Raw genomic sequence first — 25,193 nt, forward strand, 5'->3', positions numbered from 1 at the left:
GGAGTAAACAACAGCATGTGCCGTTCATTCAAACACAGAAACGCGCGAACTGGAGTAAACAACAGCATGTGCCGTTCATTCATTCAAACACAGAAACGCGCGAACTGGAGTAAACAACAGCATGTGCCATTCATTCATTCAAACACAGAAACGCGCGAACTGGAGTAAACAACAGCATGTGCCATTCATTCATTCAAACACAGAAACGCGCGAACTGGAGTAAACAACAGCATGTGCCGTTCATTCATTCAAACACAGAAACGCGCGAACTGGAGTAAACAACATCATGTGCCGTTCATTCATCAAACACAGAAACGCGCGAGCTGTAGGCTAGTAAACAACAACATGCACATGTGCCGTTCATTCATTCAAACACAGAAACGCGCGAACTGGAGTAAACAACAGCATGTGCCGTTCATTCATTCAAACACAGAAACGCCATTCAAATTTAAACAGTCTTTTGCGGTTTACAGACACCATTTCATATCGCGATTAGAACAAAGCACTTACTGATGATCTGCAGCTGGATCCGTTGTTCGGCTACTCCAGCACGTTTGAGGTAAAATTTTCAGGATTATCACGATATTATTATTCCTCACAGCGAGTGTGTTGTCCAGCTGTTGTGGGCGTTGACTGGTTTGCATGTGTTGCTTCAGATAATCTGCGTTTGAATAGCGGCGCGCTCTCGATGGGCGTGTCACATTAGCGGAGTAATGAGGTGCCAGAACGATAATGAGCACGACTGATCTCTCGCTCTTTTTATATAGATTACATAAACAGAGAATATTTGTTTTAGTTTTGAATTAGATAATTTAAAACTACACACTTAAATGATTACAGAGATATATAGCTCATGTCTGAGTGAATAGTATTCGCTGAGATTTGTTTAAATTTAGAGAAGTGCTTCAGAAAAAAAGTTCACGGAGACGGAGAGGCATAAAGCACTCCCTGTTTACTTTCTTTATTTTACAAAAGCACAATGTTTTATTTCGAATGTAAGTGGACACATAAAAAAGTAGACATTTAACAGCTTATTTTTTCATATTTCTTAAGTCTGTATGACCAAAACCGACGGAGTATTTTAGGTCTATTTTGCTGCTATGTAAAAAAAAACGAGCAAAACGCGCCCGCGCGTTTGCCGACCTCAGGGGGTTAAAGTAATTACTTTAAATGCTTTACCCCCAACACTGCTGATAATCATATTATATAATCAATATCAGGTCATTTCTATACACAAACACTATTGCTGCATATCTATACAAACAATTTTGCCTTTACTCTGTGTCATTTGGTAGTGGTAGTGTATCATCCTGCGAGCCCGCAGTGTGTTTGTATGCATCAGAAAGCACAGCTCATTATTTTCCCATTACGTATTTACACATACTGTAAACATGAGAGCCAACAATTCTGCTCCGACACATGCAAATCAATGAATGCATTACCTCGGGCAAACTCTCGCTGATGTTAGAGATGATTTAATGCTCGTAGACGCTGTCTTGCAGAGCTCTCCCTTCACAGAAGGACTGGAGGGAGGGATAGTTGGATGTAAGGAACGGGGGATGGGATGAGGAGAGAAAAACAGGGGGTGGGGGGGGGGGGGGGGGGGGTTGAGCGGGGTGGATGAATGTGTTTTGACCCTGCTCTGCCAATTAATCCTACCTCTTTTTAATTGGGGCTGAATGGACTCCAAAGGCCAGTGTTGAGATGCACACACACACTATATTTTACCCGTTAGGCATTAAAGATGCAAGCCTCATTTGCATATAAACCAGGTCTTGCGGGTGCAGTTCACTGGTCTCTGAACACAAGCAAACGACTTAAGCCCAAAAAAGGCAGATTGGCTGTCTCCAATTTTAGCTACTTTTGTATTTCCCTACGCAGTGACTGTGCTTCCTTTACACTTCCACCCTTCAAACACACACACACACACACACACACACACACACACACACACACACACACACACACACACACACACACACACACACACACACACACACACACACACACACACACACACACACACAAACCCAGACATCCACGAAGCTGTCTGATGTGTGTGTCTCTCTATAATGCCTCTTATCTCCCTTTTCCTCCAAACACCCCCTCATCCCTAACTTTACAGCCCTCTCATTTCACGTCTTTGATCAGGGAAGTGGCGCACCACCGAAATGACAGTGGCTTGGTTTTTAAGCACAGGTCTGCCGCAGTCCAAAGAACAGAGAGATTTCTTTAATGAAGGGGTTTGTTCCCTCCCAGAGCTTTTGTTTTAGTCAAAACCACACCAACATGTTCTTAGGAAGTTACCAACACCTTCAGGAATCGCATTCAGAAAATGTCAAGGAACGGTTGATTTAGTCATTTATTCACCCTCATGTTCTTCCAAACCGCTGTTTTTCTTTCTTCTTTGAAAGAGATGTTCGTTCTGCTCTCTTCCATGCGATGAAAGTGAATGGTGACCAACTTCCAACATTAGATCATTTGTATGATTTGAATATGCTCGTATGTTATTGTCAAAATACAAAGCTATAGTATGGTTTCAAAAAGACACTGTGTGTTATTTTAGTAATTTTTCGGGTTCGACAAGCTCTGGTTAACATCCACTTCCATCGTATGAAAGAAATTCATCAACATTTTTCTCCACAGAAGAAAGAAAATCATACAGGTGAGGGTGAGCATATGATGACTGGACATTTTAAGGAATGGGTCAGTTTGTCATTTATTCACCCTTGTTTTTCTTTCTTCTTTAAAATATATCTTTTTATACAATGGAAGTGAATGGTGATCAACTTTTCAACATTTAAAGTGAAGCTCATTTATACGTTTTGAATATGCGCATATTTAAATGTTAGCATCCAATCCAGAATCTGTGATGCTTTTTGTTCAAAAAGCGTTGGTCATCATTTGCTTCGATTGTATGGAAACGCTTTTTTCTCCACAGAAGAAAGTAAGTCATATTGGTAAGGGCGAGCATATGATAAATGTCCCTTTGGGGTGAACTATTCATTTAAATGAACAAGAAAAGACACACCAGTATTGTGTGCTGTAATGCATCTCCATGACATCATGTGCTGAGTTCAGCCAATGTCTCCTGTAGCCAAAAGTCATCACGTTTAGGCATGAAAATATCGGGATACATCCATCTGGATCTAGTCAGCGGTGCACTTTATTTGTATTGAATTTGCATTAGGATACAAAACAGAATCTCATCTGACCTGAAGCCCATTGGAAAATTGATCGTTGTTAATATTACTCTAATATTGATTGTGCTCGTACATGAGAACAGCATCATTGAGCTAGCATTTGAAACTCGAGGAAGCTGACGGTCCACTGTGAATCATCCTCGGAAATATTTACATTTATATAACAGTGTTGATTCATTTTTTTCATTCTGATTGATTGACTATATATATATATGATTCTTTATTTCATATGAAATATATTAGATTATACAATTAAATAAATATTATATAATATATTGGAATGTAAAATGTTTTTAAATTAAAATTAAATAATATAAATTGCATATCATATCTAAACTAACATCTTTAACTTTTCATGTATTAATATTTAAATGTATTAATACATGATTAATGTAAGATAATATACTACAATATAATATATTATAAAAAATAAAAAATAATATAATTGTTAAAAATAATATATAATTTTTGTTTAATACATTATTCAATATAATATTTTAATGTTACTAAATGTTAACATTAAAAATGTTCTCGTAATATATATATAATTTTTTTTTTATTATTATAATATTTTTTTTTAATCAAAACGTCTCTCTTTGTTGTCAGGATCCCGTCTGCGTCAGGAAGACTCCGCACCCCGCATTATGGAACACCCCTCCGATCTGATCGTATCCAAAGGTGAACCCGCCACCCTAAACTGCAAGGCTGAAGGGCGGCCCAACCCGACCGTGGAGTGGTACAAGGATGGAGAGCGCGTGGAAACGGACCGGGACAACCCTCGATCCCACCGTATGCTCCTGCACAGCGGCTCTCTCTTCTTCCTGCGTATCGTACACGGGCGTCGCAGCAAACCTGACGAAGGCTCCTACGTTTGCGTGGCCCGTAACTACCTGGGAGAAGCGGTCAGCCACAACGCCTCACTGGAAGTAGCTAGTAAGTGCTTGGCTGGTTTCTTATCGCTCTGGGTTCTTGCGGTTTATGGATGTCTAGTATATGATATTAAGATTTCAGATGAGTTCTTAGCAGTTCCCTTCCATAGGAGTCGTATCGTCTTCCAGGAGCCCGTTTGAAAGCAGGCCAGTCTTAATTTGGCTTTGTGTTTGTGACTTCCCTGGCCTTGAACTGAATCTAAGAGAGCCTGTAGCCCCTCCAGCTGAATAGAAAGCGTTTCCAGTTTCCTCCTGGGTCTCTGGGTCTCAATGGACTCAGTGGGTCGGATAATCTCGCTGGAGATGGGCAGGATGTGACTGTGCCACTGGACCTGCATGTGATCCTGATAGAGGAAACGGGCCAGACCGCACGAAGAGAACAGAATAGGTCGCAGTAGGTGGTCGTGAGCCATACAATAACTCTCAGCAGTTTATGATATTTACAGTAGAGATCACAAGATAGCCTTTATCTGTTACGCTTTATTGAGGTGTGTTGTATCTCTCTTGTCTATTTGGCATTTGTCGTTTTTCAATTTCAATGCGTTGCGCATCAACCGGGTCAATTTTTTATCCTTTTAAAAAAAAAGGATTCACAAAAATGTTTTTGTGTAGAGGCGCAAAGCAGATCGTTTAAATGGGCTTATTACTTAAAACTTGTGGTTTTCAGCGATTCTCCTTGGACTTGGACGTGATATGCATTACATACCGTCTCTCTTTAAGCTTGAAAGGACTGATCTCAGATATCAACCGCTTTTCAAGTATGCCTAGGAGCTGTCACCAAGCCTCTTGTTGTAATCTAATCGAGTCAGCGGTGGACCTGGAGGGGGGTGAGTTGGTCGTGTAGTGTGTACCAATGGCATGTCTTACTCTTAAGATCTTACCCTTATGGAAATGTATATATATATATATATATATATATATATATATATATATATGTATGTGTATGCAATATATAATTTTTCAGTCGTAGTCTTTAAAAAAAAAAGCAAGGTAGTGTTGTCAAAAAAATTTAGTTTTCGATTCTGAAGCGCGTCCAATACTAATTTTCAGCAGAGTAGTTGACACACAAACCCGCCTCCCCTCACTCACTCCTTTCATGGCTTGTATTTCGGCTTTGGATTGTACATCATTTTAATTATTCCTGCAGATTTTGTGCTCACTCCAAAAGTGTGTGAACATAAAGCAGTATTAAAGTACACCTCACAGTACTAAATTGAGTTATATTTCGCTGCTTATTGTGCGTAAACAGTCGCATACACACAGAACAATGTCAAAATGCCGGTCTTGGTGAGTATTCATATAAACACAGTCAGTTATGTTTTAAATGAACGTAGACAGTGATAAAGTGCTTCAGGTCTTAAAGTGACAGCAGCATAATATACCTGCTGCCAAATTATGAGATAATATTAAAAAATATATTTTTCCCTATGGTATCAATGTCAAAATTGTGGCTAATAACTTTGGAAAACCACTTGCCACAGTGGTGTTCAATGAATTTGTGCTTTCTTTTCTTTTCTATTGTTTTAGACATGTTAGTACTTAATTTTGTACACCATTATGCTTAAAAAATATTTTTTTAAAATATTAGGACAATGGGGTAAGATAAATAAACTGAATTCAAGTTATATTCTTGAAAAAAAAAAAAATCTTTATTTTTTTATTTTTATTCTCAAGTAAATTTATCATGTGTTTCAGGAAATAAAATAAGGTAGTTCCAGCCCTAAAACTAGGTAAAACATTGATTAAGAAAACAATTTTTGCAGTCTAGTAATGGTTGATTTAACTGTGAAGACCACAATTAACCTGATAAAATCATGAATTTAAATTATGAAAAAAAGTAATGCAATTTTATAAAATAATAATCGATAAATGGTACATTTTCATAAGGATACCAGTGCAAATTACAATGCTTTTATTAGCTTCTGTAGGCCAATGTCGGTCAAACAGAAACATACATTTGTGTTGGTCGGAAAATTATGTGAGCTTGGAGACTAAAAAGTGAGAAAATATCATGCGGTATATCAAACAGAGGGTGATATACTGTACGCTATTTGTTCTGGAGGCCTTCTTTTTTTTTTTTTGTAAGAACGAAAACAAGAAGCTTGGCGGGCGGGCGGACGACTTGGCCCGACATGAGGAAAAGCTCGGGCTGTTTTGGCCGCAGCCTTCGGGCTGCTTATTCTGAATAAGGTTCAAACAGGACCATAATGACACAGTGGCAAAGCTCAAAACCCTCAGTGCCTGTCCGCTCCCTCCTCCCTCCCCCCTGTCCCGCCGCCATGCATGTAATTACCTCGTTCAGGCAACCATGATGGAAACCTACGACAGGAAGGTAGTAGAATTCCTACCTAAACTCTCTTTTTCCGTCCAAAACTAGACAGTCAGTGTCAGAGGCAAAAAGAAATCACTTCTCAGATATCAACACTCGCCTACTTATTCAGACTGACACCAGGAATGTCAGTCGAGCTATAGCCAAGGAAACCGCCGAAAAGGAAGTTAACGTATTTGTTCTGCCTATCCCGCTCTTACAAGAATCCAGTTTGAACACTGTGTACACACTCTTTCCTTTTTCTAAAGTTGTTTTAATAATCCCGCTTTTACGATCGCCCAACTCCCGGTGGACCGTAAATCTAATCCGACTTTCAACAAGCCATGTTTGGCCAGGCAACGACGCTTAGCGCCGATCTGTTGTGGGTTTATTATTAACTTCACGTACAGTGGAGGCTCTGTGCAACACGCTGAGGTAAAATGTGTCAATCCGGGTATCCGCTGTGCCCTGTGTGCCCTGAAGTTGGATTTTTGCCCCTTTTGTTTCCATGTTTTCCTTTCAATCTGAAACTTGGAGGCTTATAATGCTTCATGTGTCACGCTTTGTTAGAGTATAATGACTCGCAGAGGAACAAAGGATGAGAGCGAGGAATGTAAGATGGGGCTTGCTTTATCCATAAGAGCTCACTGTTCACCCCGATGGCTCCGGGCCACGCATTGCGTAATGCGTAGTATCAGGCTGCGTTTTTAAGGATGACAGACGTGTCTGTTGCAGGTTTTCTCGCACTCTAAAAACAGCTGTAAAAATGGCGATCAAAGAAAAGGGAGTTTTAGGACCCGCATAAATGACAATGAGAGATTGTTAAAAGATTGATGGGCGCTAATGTGTCACTTTACTGTTATGACTACTTACAGTATGAAACCGGTTAGATTGGTTATAGCACTAGGTACTGCAAAAACCATATCCCTAATCATTTTTTCTAACTTTTTTTTAACTTTTTTGTTTGTGCTTAAAAACAGATACATTTACTTGAGAAGAAACACTACGTAAGATGTTTTTTCCATAGATTATATCTTGAATACAAGTAAATTTTTTCTTATTGCACATTGGCATATTCCTATTCTTTTACTTGTTTAAAATAAGTAATAAATCTGAGTACCGGTAATTACTTTTCAATCATTTTGTTCTGTTGTTGTTGTTGTTGTCATCTGTTGTCTAAGTACAAGTGTGATGTGGCGGTTGGTCAGTGTGGTATTTGTCCCACCCCTCTTCCACTGTGATTGGACGGCTGGGTAAAAAGTTACAATGTTGGGCGCTACGTTTTACCCAAAGTTGAACATTTTCAGCTCTCGGCGACCAGAAAAAACAGCAAGAGCCCATTAAATAGACACTCATCTCCTCGACACTTTGCAGCCATGTTTAAATACGCGGTGATCCCATTGAAAAAATACGCTGGTCTTAAGAAGAAGAAAAAAAAAAACGCTTTGGTGGACACACGGCCTAAATGTACACTACCGTTTAGTACGATTTTAGTAAGAATTTAATTATTTTATTCAGCTAGGATGCATTAAATTGATCAGAAGTGACAATAAAGACATTTATAATGTTACAAAATGTTTCTATTGCAAATGCATGTTTTTTTTGTTTGAACTTTCTATTCATCAAAGCATCCTGGTTTCCACAAAGATATTAAGCAGCACAACTGTTTTAAACTAAATTAATGTTTCTTGAGAACCAAATTGGCTGCTAACGGATAAATTACATTACAAAACATTAAAATAGAAAACAGTATCTCAATATTATTGTTTATACTATATTTTCGATCGAATAATTTAGCCTTGGTGAGCATTTGGAGACTTCTTTCAAAAAAACTTACTGATCCCAAACTTTTGAACGGTAGTGTATTAGAAAAAAAATACTATTTAACTTATTAAGAAGTCAGTTTTGCAGTGCGTGTGTCAAAAGAGATGATATTTTCCCAAACCTCGTACTTTTTACCTGAAGTACTCTTTGAGAAGTCAGCTTTGTCCTTTATTAGCATGCTGAACAACTGCAGCATGTGGAAAGCCTCTAATTATAGTGTACTCTTCCAGTTCTTGGGCTGCGGCGGGAATGTGGATCAGTGCGCCAGACCCTGATAACCCCGTCAGGACGCGAGGAACAGTCTACAGCGCTCTCTAGTCCGGGTCTAAGAGATAATTAATCACTTATTAATCCGTGAAATCATTCATCTTGAAAACATTTCGCCCGGTATAAAAAAACAAAAACAAAAAAAAATGCTTTTTGTCTAATGCACAAAATTAAGTTGACGTTTCGTCTGTGAAACTGTGGGGGGACAGTTGGCGTTCTTCCTCTGAAAGGTTGGGTGACACCCCTCATTATCCCCTCACTGGATGTTCCCCTCCGCTACATCTGTGTGCTCCCTCCGCCTTTGATATTCAAACCAACCCGTTTCCATTATAGATCATCATAGCTGTGCAGAATTCACTTCCTTGTCCTTCCCCCCTCGCTAGTGCCAACGTGCTTCCCACTGTTTGCTCTGAGAATATTTGTGTTTCATTAAGTTTTTAAGAGCGAGTCACGTTGTAACTGTAGAGGACAAGGGTTTGAGTCTCTGGAGAATCCTCTTTCGGGATTCTTTAGCGCATTTATAATGTCCCCTGATCCTTCCAGCCCTCTTCATACCTCTGCTGACATTTCAGAAATTAATATAATTGTGTGTTTTTTTGGGGGGGGGGGGGAGCTAGAGACACGTAGGCGGCAGATTTTGGCTCTCAGACTCGGCGGTAAGCTAAGCAGCGGCCTATTTCCCTGAAACCAGTTGAACGGCGTAGTGTTTCCTGCAGAAAATGAACCGTGTTTGACGTGTATTCCCAATTCAAGAGTAGTAGGAAGACAGGATTCCTCACATCTGCTTTTGAGTTGTCAGTACGGGTAATCGTCGCAAACCGGCTCTCTTTAATTGGCTAGTGGGTGTGTTTCTCCTTAAGCGTCATGGGGACTATTTGCAGATGCCCAGAAATTACAAGGAAAACTAATCTGCAATGTTTAATTACAGCGCTGAGGGGAGTTACTGACAGCCTTTGGGGGGTGGACGGAAATAAAAAAAAAAGAGACCAGAGAAGATAAGTGCAGGTTCTTCCTGGTTTTTCCCATGTTATCATGCTCTCATCTCTCTGGAGATCCACACTAGCTCTTGTTTTGTACTCGACCTGATTAGCATTAATATGGATAATTGCTTCAACTTCAGGCCCCCAAACCATGCAACATCTGCCATCCATATTCAGTCATGTGATTCCCACATCTCAGTCTAGTGGCATAACATGTCAGAGATGTGTGGTACTGCAGTTTGGTTGGGATTGTGGCCAGGGATGCACAGTATAAATTGGTTGCATATTGATCATTGACTGATTTTTAAAATTTTTATCTTTAATCTTTAGCAAATCTCATAATGAACATATTTTTTTCTTGCTTTACAGTTTTTGTTTTAATTTAGACAAAATAGTAAATAAAATAATAAAAAAAAAATTATAAAGTATACTACTTTAATATAATATATTTTACAATTTATTTTAATTTAGTCAATTAAAAAGTCAAGTCATTAAAATACATTTAATTTGAATAATTGTATTTTATTTTATGTTAATATAGTCTATTTATAGGTTATTGGCCATTACAGTTTTTTAAATTACATTTTTAGTAATGTAAATATTTTTTGGTAAAATAATAATCATTTTAATTAAGACATTTATTTATTATTGGCAATAACTTGGAAATAATTATCAGTTTATCAGCATTGTAATATTGTGCATGCCTAATTGCGTCAGCTGTGCTCTGTTAACAAAAAAACAGAAAAGAAAGATAACATCCCTGTTTGGGACAGGATATCAGTACGCAGTAAGTGTGAGTAAATCCTCACTAATGCCGGGTTCAGACTACATGCGATTTTGGCACAACCCATTTTTGACGTAGGGAGTCATGATGATTCGTTAACGTCAATGGCTGTCGTGTGTCATAGTGGACGCCGCATCTGCAACGCTTCACAATGTTACAAGAGAAAGACTAGCACGTTTCATTTTTTATCCCGCCGGATTAGCATTAAGCTAACATGCCACGTCAGTAGCTTGTTTGTTTACGTTCTTGTTTTCGGAAGTCAGTCGCGGAAGTTCCTCCTCGATGAGATCACACACTTCTTTAAAGGGCACCTATTATGACATTTAAAATGTTCCTAATGTTGTTTAGGGAGTCCCCAACAACAGTTTTACATGCATGCAATGTCAAAAAACACTTTTGTTTTCGTATAATATGCATTTATTTTTACCTAAATTGCTCACCGACTCCCAAATGAATCGTTCAACGACTCGTTTTTCCAAACCCCTCCTCTGCGCGACGCTAATCTGCGTTGATTGGTCAGATGACCCAGCAGTGTTTACATAGATAATACTTATTGTTTAACACGGAGTACAATTATGCTTTTATCAATTAAATTGTATTATAATAATGATTATAGTCCACTGCTTTGTAGTTTGTAGTAAAAAACTAAAAATAAGATAAAGAATTTAATATGTTAGCGAGCATAGCCCAGAGTTCAAAATGTAAAAGCACAATCAGTCTTTGTTTGCGTTAGCCCGATGCATAAACATAACGTTTTTACAAAAAAAAAAATGCAGTTACGTTACTACGAGGTATTTCTCTATTCTTTAAGACAACTCCGAAAACAACGACAAACACTTCACATATCTCAATACAATTGTCATTGAAGACCTAGAACCTAAACGGTGCTTACACAACAAACAAAATAATTATTAAGCATGCTACATAAAACATAAAAGCAACAATTTTTAATAACACTTACAGGTTGTGATATGGAGGAGGAAGCTGATGCAAATACACTTGGAACTGAACCTTCCTTCAATATCAGCGGCTCGCGAATCCAAGTTTGAGTGCATTTAAAAAGCAATCGTCTTAAAAATGGCGCGAGCAAAGCACAAGGCTCGGACTATACTTCTGTGGTATAGTTATATGAATTGTAGCCACTTAGTCTTCAAATGCTCCTCCTTGGGCAGATGAAAAAGGTTTGCTTTTGAGCCGCACTTCAGAACACAGCGTCTCGTCGCCCTGATATTTCCCTGCTGGCCTTGGAGGCAATAAGTGGGCGTATCGTATTCAAATAACTCGACAAGTTGACGTCATCTAGTCAGAGAAAAAGCTTCGGTCTTCTAACGATTCATAAAAATGACTCCGAGTCGACTCTTACTTTTGAAAGACAATAACTTTATATACGGTGCACTTTCATATTTCAAACTTTGCAGGATGTTTTTGTTCACTTAGATCTATGTTACACACTACATGAAAGGTAAATTTCAAAATTCCATAATAGGTGCCCTTTAAAGGTGCAAGCGAGGATTGGTTGGGTAGCATGAAATGTTTCTTGTCCACAACATGACAATCATTTAGGAGTTAAAATTGCATAATCTGCTACAGTAGCTATCATAACAGACAAAAATATTGTGTTGTCTGAACCCGACATAGGGAGGCTGCAGGATTGTCAAGGAACCCAGCGGACGGTGGCTTGAGAAGATAAAGTAATGGTGTCAAGGAGTTTTAGGGTTTTGTTCTGCTTTTGTCAAAGACAAAGATCTCCCACTGCAAAGCTCATGGACGAGGGGAGATGGACAAATGGAAGCAGGGTCGGAAAGTTCACCGCAGTAATGAGTGGTGGAGAGAGCTGGAAGGATGGATGACAACTTCAGGATGGATTGCCGTGTGAGGGAAATAGTTTCGGACAGTCGAGGGTGAGCGACCAGACGCCTGCCTCGTTATTTGAGTGTGACCTGTCCGTCTTCCAGTATCTGTTTGAGACCATCCTGGGTGAAGAAATAACACGCCTGTTAGTTATGATAAGGATAATACTAAATCCTTGTTTTATCTACAGTTGGGAGTTACACTACATTTGCTTAATTTTCAACAATGACTGCATTGGAAGTATGTACCTATGCTTTGCATGCTGGCTTTTCGGAGTTCAGGATTGTTAAAACACTCAGTTTGCCTAAAGCTATTGTGAATCCTACCTCATTTGCATAGATATGACTGGAGCAACAATAAAAATTCCCTGCAGTGAAGAAACAAAAGAAGCTAGAGCTCTAAAAGAGCAGTTTGAGGAGAAAAAAGGTGTAGTTTGAATAGATGGTGGATGTTGATCTTCTTTGGGCATCTGGGCTTTTCTCAAAATGGAGGATAGGTAGGTAGATGTACTCGTCTGTGGTAATTAGAGGCCGTCACCATGACCAAGCATTTCAGACTCGCTTTGATCCCAGGAAATGCGCCACATCCTCAGACAGGTGGAGATATCTCGTGCGAGCTTGGCTGGATTTCTCCTGAGGTCATTTAATGGACAATGGTCCACAAATACAAGGTAAATCTCTCTGGAACCAGGTGGCTTAGCACAAATCATTCCCTGAAGCGCACACCCTAATTTATGGAATTGTTATGGCTAAAATCTGGCATTTAACTCCTGCTAAAGCCTATTTAGCAGTCCTGAGATGTCTTTATATGGGTTCATTTAGAGTTCTGTCCTTCAGCGGTTCAGTTTGTTCTCACCCATCTAGTACGGCCTTGGAGGGACTCGTGTTGTCTCGCTGTCGGCTCCACCTGGGACCCGTGCGCTCGTCCTGATAAACATAGCGTAGCCGAAACTATTTCGTCCTCCTGTGGCAAGAGCCTGTAGATACGACCCATGTGATTTCCTCTTGGCTGAACTCCATTTGCGATAAACACGGCTGATTGTACAGTCCCTCTCGGTCGGAGGCCCAGATAGGAAGTGTGTCTCAGAGGCTAATCTTCCCCCCTCGAACGGAGGGCCGGAGTATTAGTCCCGCTGCTGTCTCTAATCCCCCACTTTTGATTTGAGAGTCTCCCGTGGCCTTTGGGATTGAGAGGAAAGTGTTTCTCTCTCTCACTCTCTTTTTTTGTGTTTATTTTTTTAAAAACATCTTTATGATGCTGTCCTGCTCTGCTAAACTTAAGCGTTTATTAAAGCAAGGTTAATCCATCGCTTGAAGCCTTTCAATCAACCGGAGTCCAGAAAGGATTAGCAAGTTTGGAAAATGAGAAATATCAGAGATTTGAGGCAACAATTTCTTGGGTTTTTGAAAATCTGGGCTCATGTCTTATAAATGTCATGTATTTTTATCGGAAACTCTACTGCTCGTTACTTCCTGCTGGAAAGCTCAGGAATAAGTGATGCAACTCAAGCGTAACTCCATATATTCCGAGGACATACTATTTCATGCATCCCGTCTGCCCCCATTTGCTGTTTTTTTTTGTGTGTGTGTGTGTGTGTGTGAATTGTTATGATTGTGGTTCTTGGTTGCCTGTTGGTCTAGATGGTTATAGTTTAGGAAGAGCATTAGAAAAAAAAACACTTATCCTCTAGATATGTCCAATTATTTTTCTGCAAACAACACAATTGCATTTTTTAAATACAATATTTGACATTTTGAACAGTGTTAAATAAACTATATGGAAATGTGACAAAATAATTAAATATATATAAACAATATTTATGCATGTTTATTTATTTATATAGTATTTATTTATTTTCAAAATTCTAAATGAATGCAAAAATGTAAATACAAATTAGAACATTTCCATTTATTTAGTTCCTTTTTCATCGTTTGTTTTCATTCATTGTAAATAATAATACATTCAAGTTCTAATTTGTATTTAAATTTTTGCAACAATATTGCATATTGAAAATAATTTGATAAATGTGTATTTAATTTATATATATATATATATATATATATATATATAAACATTGATTTTATATATATATATATATATATATATATATCAAAATAAATCAATGTATATATATATATATATATATATATATATACGTGTATGCATTAAATTTGCATTCAAATCACATCAATATCATATATACATATATAGGTTTATATATATATATATAAACCTATATATATATATATATATATATATATATATATATATATATATATATACATGATATTGATGTGATTTGAATACAAATTTAATGCATACATTAAATTTGTATACATAATTGTATACATAATTGTAGATTGATAGGAAACCATGCAATAGAACAATATTTTTTGGGACTGATGAAAAAGAGCTGCAATTTTGTGTAAAAAATTCATAAATTCTGAACAATGTCACTGTACACTGGACTGTACATCAGATCTTTTGTAGTGTCTGTAAGCCCCCCTTCATGACCCCTAGATTGCCACAGAACGAGTGAGAGACAAACAAAGAGTACAGAAATGAATGGACAGGGACAGACACACTCCTGTCACACACGTAGCTGTAATAGTTTGAATGGCGAGGCCAGCTTGAACCCCTGCCCCAGATAGAGATCTGGCGGAGGAGAGATGCGTTTGGCTTAGCTTGCCACTCTTTGAGGCACGGCAGCTATGGTGCTAATCCTTCTGGAAAGGACATTACGACATGGCGTGACTCTGACCTTGGAACAGTTTCAGTCACAAATCAGATAAAAGTGACTAATCAAAACAGATCCACTCCGCTAACTTCCTATAACTAACTGATGAACCTCTGAATTGAAGCGGCAGCAACTAAAACGAATTCCCAATTAGCAGCACTATGTTACATGTCGTCCAACTAGTTAGAGTCACAGGTTGCATACATTGTCACTTGAGCTTGACTAGATTAATGGTGTTTGCATAGGTTGATGCATCTCAGAAATGTTGAATTACAGGCTCACCGATGCATTTCCAAGTCCATTTTGGCGATTTGTGAAAAGGTTTCTCGCTGCGTTATTGCAGGAAAGAGATGAAATTGTCATATCGCTGTCAAAACAGCTGTAGCAGCTAGACGAGCCGTCTGAAAATGTCACAAACACTCACAGCGGCCTCCTTTGTCCGCCTGCCGTCGTTCCCTCGGATCTGGGTGTGGCTGTGAAACTGTAACATTCCTGCGTAACCCCACACCGCGCGACCATAAAGAAAAGACACAAAGAACGTGGATGAAATGATTGAATGGAAGGAGGGGGGGTGATAAAGACGAGAGAGCTGTCTGAAAGAAACCTTTGAAAAGGGTTTTTGGGGAAGGTTTTTTCTGGATCTGCCCGGGGTGACTGGACTGATTTAATTTGAACAGTGAATGTGGATCAGGTGACGGCAGTGATTTGAGGGTCAGTGTGTCAGGCTGTGAGACAGAGAAAAACTAATTAAAATCCCTCTGTGGTGAAAAAATCAAGTTTTTAATGTTGTTTATTTGTCTATGTGGTGTTTTAAATATGCTTTAAGACACACCATGTGCAAATTCATCAGTCGACACTATTACTGTTTATTTTCTCCTTAAAACGGCAGTGAACCGACAGTCTCAAAAATGTGTTTTGAAACCGCCCCTGTTTACTACCGTCACAATCATGTAACCAATCCCGTCAACGTGTGGGCGGGGCTTTTCCTGTCATTAGAAGGCAGCTTTCTGACTCTGAGAAGGTGAACGGGAACATGGTTTATAACATTAGCAACACATTATTAGCTGTTTGATAACGTAGACGAGCCAAAGGCTAATCATATTAATTAACGTTATGTGTCCGACGTTGTAAAGAGCGATACATAAAACGCATCACTTGTAGACGAGCCTGTATAATTCACTCTTCCACTTCTCCTTCTGAATCAGTTTCTGATTCTAACATATATGGCTGCATTTAACCAATATTTCCACTTGCCATTGCGTAGCGTTTACTACAGTTGCCGAGTGAATCTCTGAGCTGGTGTGAGTGAGTGGAGGCGGGGCACATTTGCATATTTATAGAATCGCGTATACTAAATTAAGCAAGGGTGTAGAGTTACATTCAAGCTATTTTAAGGCATAAATACATTATTTTCACTTAGAAGAATCCCCATGGTATTTCTGTGGTGCATGTCCAAAAATCATGATAAAATATTTTTTGTACATCTACCATGGTAAAACCCTTTTTATTTAAAATGTAATAAAAAAAAATAAAAAAAAACATTAAATATCAAAACCAAGGTAACATCAAAACACTATGGTAAATATCCCAAAAGAGCTGAATTCAGCTTTGCTATTACAGGAATAAATACAATTTTAAAACATATTAAAATAGTATATTATTTCCCATACTTCACCGACCTTCACAATATTACTGTTTTTACTGTGTTTTTGATCAAATAAATGATGCTTTGGTAAGCATAAGATACTTCTTTCAAAACAAAATCATAGCATTGCTATTGTACACGTAAAAATGCTAATACTGTGGCGTTTCTTTGTGTGCTTTTTCACATGGATACATCTTCTTTCCGTTTAGAGTTCAAATTTGACATTTCCTGGAAAAGAAAGCAAACAAATCTGAACGTTGAGTCAGGTTGCATAAATGATCAAATGCCATTTAATACTGTCAGTAAGACTTAAACAGTAGCGCCCGCCTCAGTATTTCTGCCAGATTTGAAAGTTGCAACCACATTTTTAGAGCGTACGTAGTTATTTGTGTCTTTAAAAAAAAATGCCATGGTAACCACAGTTTCCGCTAGAATACCATTAAAGTTATTGTTACTTCAGTAAAATCGTAAATTAACATGTGTAACCAAGTTACCACAGTTTTAAAGCACCAACAACAATAACTGTATGGTGGAAACTGTGGTTTTAAGGGGCACAGAGTGCAGTGATCTCATGTAAATCCTACAGGCAGAAATATGAGCAAACACCGGTGGGAACTGTAATAATATTTGGAGTTCCTCGCCGTTATCCGCAGTGCAGTGCAGGTGTCCAAGGACGGTCCTTGCTTTCCCAACACAACTGCGGGTTTCGTTGCAGGTGTGTGTGTTGGTGTCATTGAAATGCGCCTTTGCTGTGGCCTGCACTCCCTCATTAGACCCTTTTCAACAGGATTACTAGAGTGCCGAGTCTGCAGGTACTGTTATAAGTTAATTTCACCTGCTGTTTGGGAGCCATAATAGCTTATTGATTGGCTGACAGAGATGCACTGGGGCAGCGTGGAAGGACGTCCGGTGGAGGAGGAGGGGATAAGTTAATCGCAGTTGGACGCGGGTGAAGAGAATTCAATCAGACAACCCCCCAAGGCTTATAAGTAGCGTGTAAATTTGTGTCCACCTCAGTGGATTGGACCTGACTGATATCCGAGCTGTTGCGAAAGTAGCAGTTCTGAGCGAGAAAGTGAGAGAGAACGAGGGAGAAAACCTGTTAGAGCATGCTTAGCATGTTTAATATGCTAGCTCGGAGGCATTGCAGTGCGTATAAACTCCTGTCGCTGATTGTTAAGCTTGCTTGAATAGACTTGAGTTGAGAAGTAACATGTGATAGTTACTGTAGGTAGTCCCTTGAAAGCTAGCATGGAACGGAAGTTGCGACAGTCTTTTCTTTCCTATTCTGATCGAAACGGCTTCTCAAACAGGACAAACTGGGGCGGGAATTGATTTTGTCCATTGGGAATTGATTGGATCGTTGTTGTTTACTATAGCTGAGATATTATTGAGAACAATTTATCTTTAACCTTCTCTCTGGTGACGTATGCAGGACCATTTACTCCGCTTAAACACAGACCCTGCAAGCTCGTTTTTAAGGGCCGCGCCCACATCTCAACATCCAATCAACAACGAATGCATAGAACCAAGTCCCGCCCTACATTTATGTACACTTGGATGTATGTCACAATTAGAAAGAAAAATCTGTCGCTACTTCTGTTTCATAGCGACTGTATGGCAATACACTCATGTGTATGTATGTATGTATATGTATGTGTATATATATGAATGCATACGTGTACATGTACATACACACAATTTAACCTCATACACACACACACACACACATATATATATATATATATATATATATATATATATATATATATATATATATATATATATATATATATATATATATATGCGTCTATATGTATGAGGTGATTTGTGGCGATTTATGCCTATTTTGACCAAATTTCAGGATTTCATTTAGCTTAGTGGCCCACTGTAACCTGAAATCTGCTGACTCTCATCGGAAACTAGCTTCCGATAAGCTCCTCTTCCTGCTTTCTCATCGACAGCTGGCCTGACCATCAGTCTCTGTACATTTAGATGTGTGTTCGTGTTTTCTCAGAGGAGCCACGGCCCATTAGCTTGACCTGTCACACACACTTTACGCCTCCGTTACCTGGAAACTGCACATCTCGTTTTTTTTTTTAATGTGCCCGCCCGGCACCGGGTGCCATTCACGGTGCATTTAGCACAGCCGTCTAGCACACATCCCTATTCACTCAGACCCGCGTGCCCTTTGACCTCTGTCATCGCGTGCATCGACATCATCCACTGTTTGGACACCGCCGACTCGATACAGGGGTGACTCCACGGTAAACAGCGTGTGCTGCTAAAGACTTGTTTGGGAAACCTTCCTTCCACCCGCGACGGTAAGTATTCCGGGACTGTTTGTGTCCCTTCCAGGCTGGCGCTTTCGTTCTGGTCTGGCAAATCTCACCCTGTCCGCACGTAAACGCTCCGTTGACACGGAGGCAAACAGTGGATGATGGCTGAAAGAAAAATGATAGAGATAGAGAGGTGAAACACGCAGACCTTGACCCTCAGCCCATGATTGGCCATCGCTTATCTTATTGTGATGCAGGAGCCAATGAGAGACACGACCCCTCCATCACCCTGCGTGATCCCATGACCACCTCCGCCATTCCTTTTGACCGTCCCGCCCAAAACGCTTGCATACACAAAATGTCTAAATCAGCCCTGTGTCAGAACATGTGGGATATTACCCAGAAACGGCTTGGCACACGGTTCAAAGGCAATCGCTGAAAGAAAACAAATATTGGAGGAGGAAGATAAGAATAGTTGTGTGATGCAGATAGACGTCTGGTCAAAGATTTGGGACAATGGTTTTCCCAAACATTCCAAAAACATAGTTTGTGTAGATTTGAAAATTTTCACAATAAAATGTTCACAATAATTGTTCATGAATGTATATCCTAGATAAAGTATATACAATTATATAATTAATTGAATACATAATTAATGTTTTATATGCAATATCTTATTATTTCTATCATTATTACTAACATTTCTGGTATAGTATCCTTACATTTCAGAATCCAATCAAATCCTGTCCTGATTGATTATACATTTTATGATTCAATTGAAACCTCATGGATAAATTTTTGGATAAAGTGTATTTTATATATGTTTTTTTTTTTTGTATTTTGTAGACATATACAAATGTATATGTATATATCCTGATTGATTATATATATATATATATATATATATATATATATATATATATATATATATATATATATATATAACATCATTGATAAATGTAAACAGATATTGTATGAAGTTTGTAGAACATTATTAATAATCATATTTTTAACGTTATGCTAACTTTACCTAACGTTGTACGCACATTAGTTCATTTGAAACTGCAAAAACAGAACATTCTAACATTCCCACCACCACCAAAATGGAATGTTTGGAAAACATTTTTAGAACATCAATTTGTTCGAAGTAGTGAGAGAGCGAGAGAAGGAGGGGGGGAAAGCTGAAAAGCTTGCTGTGCTTGCATGGAGAAGATAAGAAGACAGGTGGTTTGTAGTCTGATGAAAGCCCGTCAGACAGCTGGCAACTCTCAGAACGCGTCGGTCTGTGTGTGTGCGCGTCGAAGAATGCGCATGTTTGCGTGTGTGTTTGTGTGTCTGTCTGTATTTGGTAGTCTTTGTGGGTCTGCCAGCCGAGACACATCCCTGAAGACCCATCCTCCGGGTCTTCCTCTCTTCCCTGGCGCTCACCCAGCTAATGCCAGCACCCTCAGACGATTTAATGTCTGACACCAGATCCACACGAGGAGGGAAAAAAACCAAGAGATCTCATGCTATGTGCTGATGTGAACATACTGACGCGTTAAAGGGATAGTGCACACAAAAAAATACAATTCTGTCATCATTTACTCACCCTCGTCTCAAAAAACTGCATGACTTTCTATTGAGAAGCATTTTTAAAATGTGTTTATTATCCATACAATGTAAGTCAATGGGGTCCAAAGCATCATTTTCATTCAATGTGCAAAAACACAACTTTTGGTGTTCTTCAGAAGAAAGGAAGTCATACAGGTTTTGAATGGCCAACCTGATGTCACTGGAAAACGTGACTATGTTACGAGGTGGTGATTTGGTATGAATTTGTACAATGTTAATCATGCAAAAAAACAAATGAAAATTAGAAAAAAGCTCCAAACCCCGTAAAATAGTTACAAAGTGCCATGAGATTTTGTTGGAACGGCATGAGGGTGAGTAAAGTTTTTAATTTTTGTGCAAACTGTCCCTTTAAGGGTCATTCAAAGCGTTTGGCAGTGACCAGAAGTTGTTTAATTTTTTAGTAATAGTCGTGGACATTTGGCTAATGCGAATGTAAGAGGTGATTTGAGTTTCAAAGTGACATTTTGTGTCATTATTCTCTCACTTGCTCTGTGTCTGTGGGCTCAGGGCTGTTTGATGGTCACTCCAGTGATCTCCAAACACTGTCATTGTGACGATAGGGTGCTTTATTTGCCCAGAGGAGATGGCACAAATGGGGCACACGCTGTTATTTGCTGTTGGCAAATAAGTACAGTCCTGGGGCAAGCACAGCGTTGTGTAAGTACTCCACACTACTGATCACAGTGTGCTTCACGTGCCCCGAATAAAAAAGCTTGAAAGCGCCAGGTCAATTTCAGGTTGCAGCCAAAATGTGGAAATAATAGATGTGCCGTTTTAACTGTTACATACATAACTTCTTTTTAATGGTCTTTTGGGCCATATGCTGAGAGACTTTGATGTCCAGATTTGCCCTCTAGCTCTGATGCTTCCTGAAATGGAGTGTGAAGACTCGTCCTGTGGGTTTTGATTTACTACATCAACATCAATGGTTTTGTCTTATTTCTCATGGTGGTCTATTGGCTGTTGGATTTGGCTCTGTTCAGCCGTTCAAGGGAAATAGACAGGACTTGTCTTGAAGTTTTTTTTTGTTTAGTTTTTTTTGCCTAGGAGGGCTAGCTCACCTGTCCTTGCACAGCTTCTGATGTTTCCCAGGTGCATTCGCTTTATTCTATATACATCCACACCGCTGTCATCCATTATAAGCTTTTTTTATGAAAATGTAGATATTATTAAATAATTTGCAAATAACCACAGTTTTAATAAAAGTGGAAGTTGTATTAATTGTGTTTTATTTTATTAATGACATATTAAATTATTAAAAATATTTTATTACATTGGTAACACTTTACAATAAGGTCCAGTAGTTAATGTTTTAACTAACAATAACTAACCATGAGCAATACATTTGTTACTGTATTTGTTAATCTTTGTTAATGTTAGTTAATAGAAATACAGCTGTTCATTGTTAGTTCATGTTAGTTCACAATATAATTGAATTCACTACTATTTATTTATAAATATTTAGTTTAAGGTTTATATGTATATATACTGTACATATAAATTATATTTAGTTATTTTTATGATTTTATTGTTTTATTATAAATAAATTAAATTTATTTAATTTTTTTAAAAATGTTATAAATTGCTTGGATATTTGAGTAGTCAGTCACATGACTGTTTCCATGGTAGTTTATGTGCTTATTTTCCTCCCGAATGAGGCCTTTAGTCACGTACAAGTGAGTGCGTACATTATTATTTTAATGCATATTTTAAATCTTGAGGTTTCCATTGAACATTATTATTATATATACATATCGTCGCTGTCGGGCGGAAACCTCTTATCTCTATCTTTCGTCTTTTTTCCCCATAAATCCTTAGTATTGGTCAACCTTTAAATCTGTGTGTGGGTTTTGCAAATATTCAACCAATTTAAAAGTACTTTTAAAGAGCTTGTGACTAAACCACGTAACTCCATTGGATTCTCAAACTGTCGGTCGAACCTTCCCACCTCACTTCTATCGTGAATGAAGTGAAAACACGTATGTGTTAAATTCTCCAAAACTTGCTGATCAAAAACTTTGTAACTCCATTTGAGCTTGTTTTTGATCAAATAATAATAATCTAATGACATATGCAAATGTCTGACCATGTATAAAGCCACAATATCACAGTTTATTCAATTTCCTGAAAAGTAGCGGTTTTGGAGATATGATGCTTCCGCCCGACAGCGACGATATATTCATCCCTTGTACTCAAAATCTGTGTATCCCTGTAAGCATCCATGAGTGTCCTTGTCCATAATAAATGCTTTGATGAAGGTAATTGCTTGGTCAGACAGTGATCACTGGATGGTGAAAATGAGTCCCGCAGAGTTCATCTCCAGGGAGTACATTACAATTCACCATCTTTAAGACCACCATTACACTCTTTCACAAGCCAGCGCACATTTTATGGCATCTTATCTCTCGCAGACAGATATTTGTGCGAGGATCCTGCTTTATTAATTTATTTCATTAGATGATAAGTTTTGATAAGCCGCCAGAGTTAACCGCCCTCGCTTAAATCAATGAGTCCTCACCGCTCGAGAAAAGTGGGTTTCAGTTCACTCTAGCGTACTAATGAATTGCATATCAGTGTGAAAACAAGAGGATTTGACTGGCGATTAGAGAGGAAGATTGGTTTCGCTGTTCCAGCGCTCTGCACTCACAGTCGGCGTATTGGTCTTTATCGGATTGCTGCTCTCTGCTAGGATATTTATTATTGCTAACTCTCCAAACACTTACGCCACTGTCAGAGAATCTATGCATTTCATTTCATAAGGGGGTCAGATAAGCCCGTGGGTATAACCCTTTCTATATTGCCTTTTTTTTTCTGACAAGATAAATGCAACAAAACAGCTGATAAATGCAAACTGTTTATTGCAAAAGATTCCTGTAATTCAGCTAATCCTGTATTAGCATAAATCACACGCAGTATGATCATGCTGTCTGCCCCACGTCACAGCGCACTGTCCGTCAAGTGTTGCCGTTGAAGATTAAATATTAGAAGCAGATCAGACGTAACTTGATGTGTTTAGGGTTTAAAAGTCACTTTTGGTTGTGTTTCCCACAAGTCTTAAAATGTGGTTTTGTGTGCGTTTACCTCTTTGAACTCCTGTGCGGTTAATTTGAATAAAACGCATGCCGTTCGAACCTTGGCGCGCACCAGATAAGCAGACCGAGACCAACCTTTATAGTGGGTCTCGATCTGCTTCCAAACCAACTCCGGTGCGGATCGACTGAAATATGAACGCAACATGGACCAAAAACATCTAAACAAACTAAAAACTTTTGTTTGTGATTTCAAAAGATGCAACCCCAAAAAGGACAGAAAGCTCAAGCCCGCCTGTTTTTTTCCTCTCTTTATTGTAGCAATGTTGCCTATTACAGTTCAGTACAGGCGTCAGAACCGCTGTTTCCTTGCATCTTTGTTTGTGTGTGTGTGTCGGAGGGATTCCTGCAGCTGTTTTGACTTTGCAGCTCCTTTACCCTTTTTTTCTAAGCTTTTTGTGAGTTCTCAGCTGGTCAAAATATCATGAGTTTTATTCACACATAAAACAAGCACATTTAGCCCAGCGCACAGCTTTGTTTTGAATGTTCGGTAAGTTTTGGCACAAAATATACACCATAAAAGCTATTTTGCGTTTTGTGTCTTTAGGTTCAATGTTAAAAGTGGCAGTGTGAACGCTAAGCGAACCAAGACTAAATGTATCATTTTATTTTTTAAGTCAGAACCAAGAGAACTGAACTTCTAGTGTGAACACCTTTAGTCTCATTGATTGGTTTCTTCTGTTTCTTTAAGTTACTCGAGCCTCACGTTTGTCTGTTTTGAATCTTCTGTGGCATGACGACTCATAACAAGGGCCAAATGTGTGCAGGATAGAGGAGTAGAGGAACTGAGCCCTTCTGTCCAGCGAAAGCATAACAGTACTTTGGTAGAATAGCTCAACATACACAAAAGAGCTACTGTTAGGGATTCATGTATGGCCCTTTTGCTCTGTTTTTATTCATCTGCAGTCGGAGATGACACTGTTATGAAATATATTAAGGGCTTTCATCCAGCAGTTTCGATTTCCCAGCCCTTGGGGAATTGAGTACTTAAAGCCAACTTTGTTCTGGGAAGAGGCATTTCAGCCCTCAGACTCGAGTTGGTTCAGCTGTCTGCTTGTTTTAGCAGATCATCTTTTGGTCATCTTGTCTTCATGCTGTGGAGAGCAGATGTCAGGGAGCTTTCTATTGGAGGATGCGAAGCGGATTGATATGTATTCGTATTGAGTAGTTTTGAGACATGTTTTGGCATGTAGTTTACAGTAAGTTTCCTGTCTAAGTTAAGTGAAGTGTCCATAACTATCATTGTTTTTACCAGTGCTATGCACTTATCTTGCAAGTAAGGCTTTCACGATTTAGTATTCGCCTGGTCCCTGTTATTTCATGTAATATTTGAGATCGCTGTTATTATTGTTCACTTTAAATTCTTAGTAGGAATTTAAGAAAATATAACAATATGATGAAATCTTACACATTTAATTATATATAAAATATTTGTACATTTTATTTTTTACATCATATTGATATACTACACATTTATAATAAATAATAAAAAAATATAATATTTAAGGTAATCACTGTTATTGTGTATTTTAACCCTCTGGGGTCGGCAAACGCGCCCGCGCGTTTTGCTGTTGTTGTTTTTTTCACATAGCAGCAACATAGACTTAAAATACTCCGTCATTTATGGTCATAAAGACTTCTGAAAAAATGATCTGTGAGATGTCCACTTACAATCAAAACAAG

General features: G+C 38.6%; 1 protein-coding gene across 1 annotated transcript in view; it reads left to right on the forward strand.

Moving 5' to 3' along the window:
• Nucleotides 1-25,193, forward strand: part of robo1 (roundabout, axon guidance receptor, homolog 1) — a 168,708-nt gene that overhangs the window by 17,884 nt on the left and 125,631 nt on the right. Inside the window, exon 2 of the mRNA XM_079610868.1 lies at nucleotides 3,810-4,136. Coding sequence (XP_079466994.1) covers nucleotides 3,810-4,136 — 327 coding nt within the window. The remainder of the gene's footprint in view (nucleotides 1-3,809; nucleotides 4,137-25,193) is intronic.

Source organism: Phoxinus phoxinus, assembly GCF_949152265.1.
Source record: "Phoxinus phoxinus genome assembly, chromosome: 4".
Taxonomy (NCBI): Eukaryota; Metazoa; Chordata; class Actinopteri; order Cypriniformes; family Leuciscidae; genus Phoxinus; species Phoxinus phoxinus.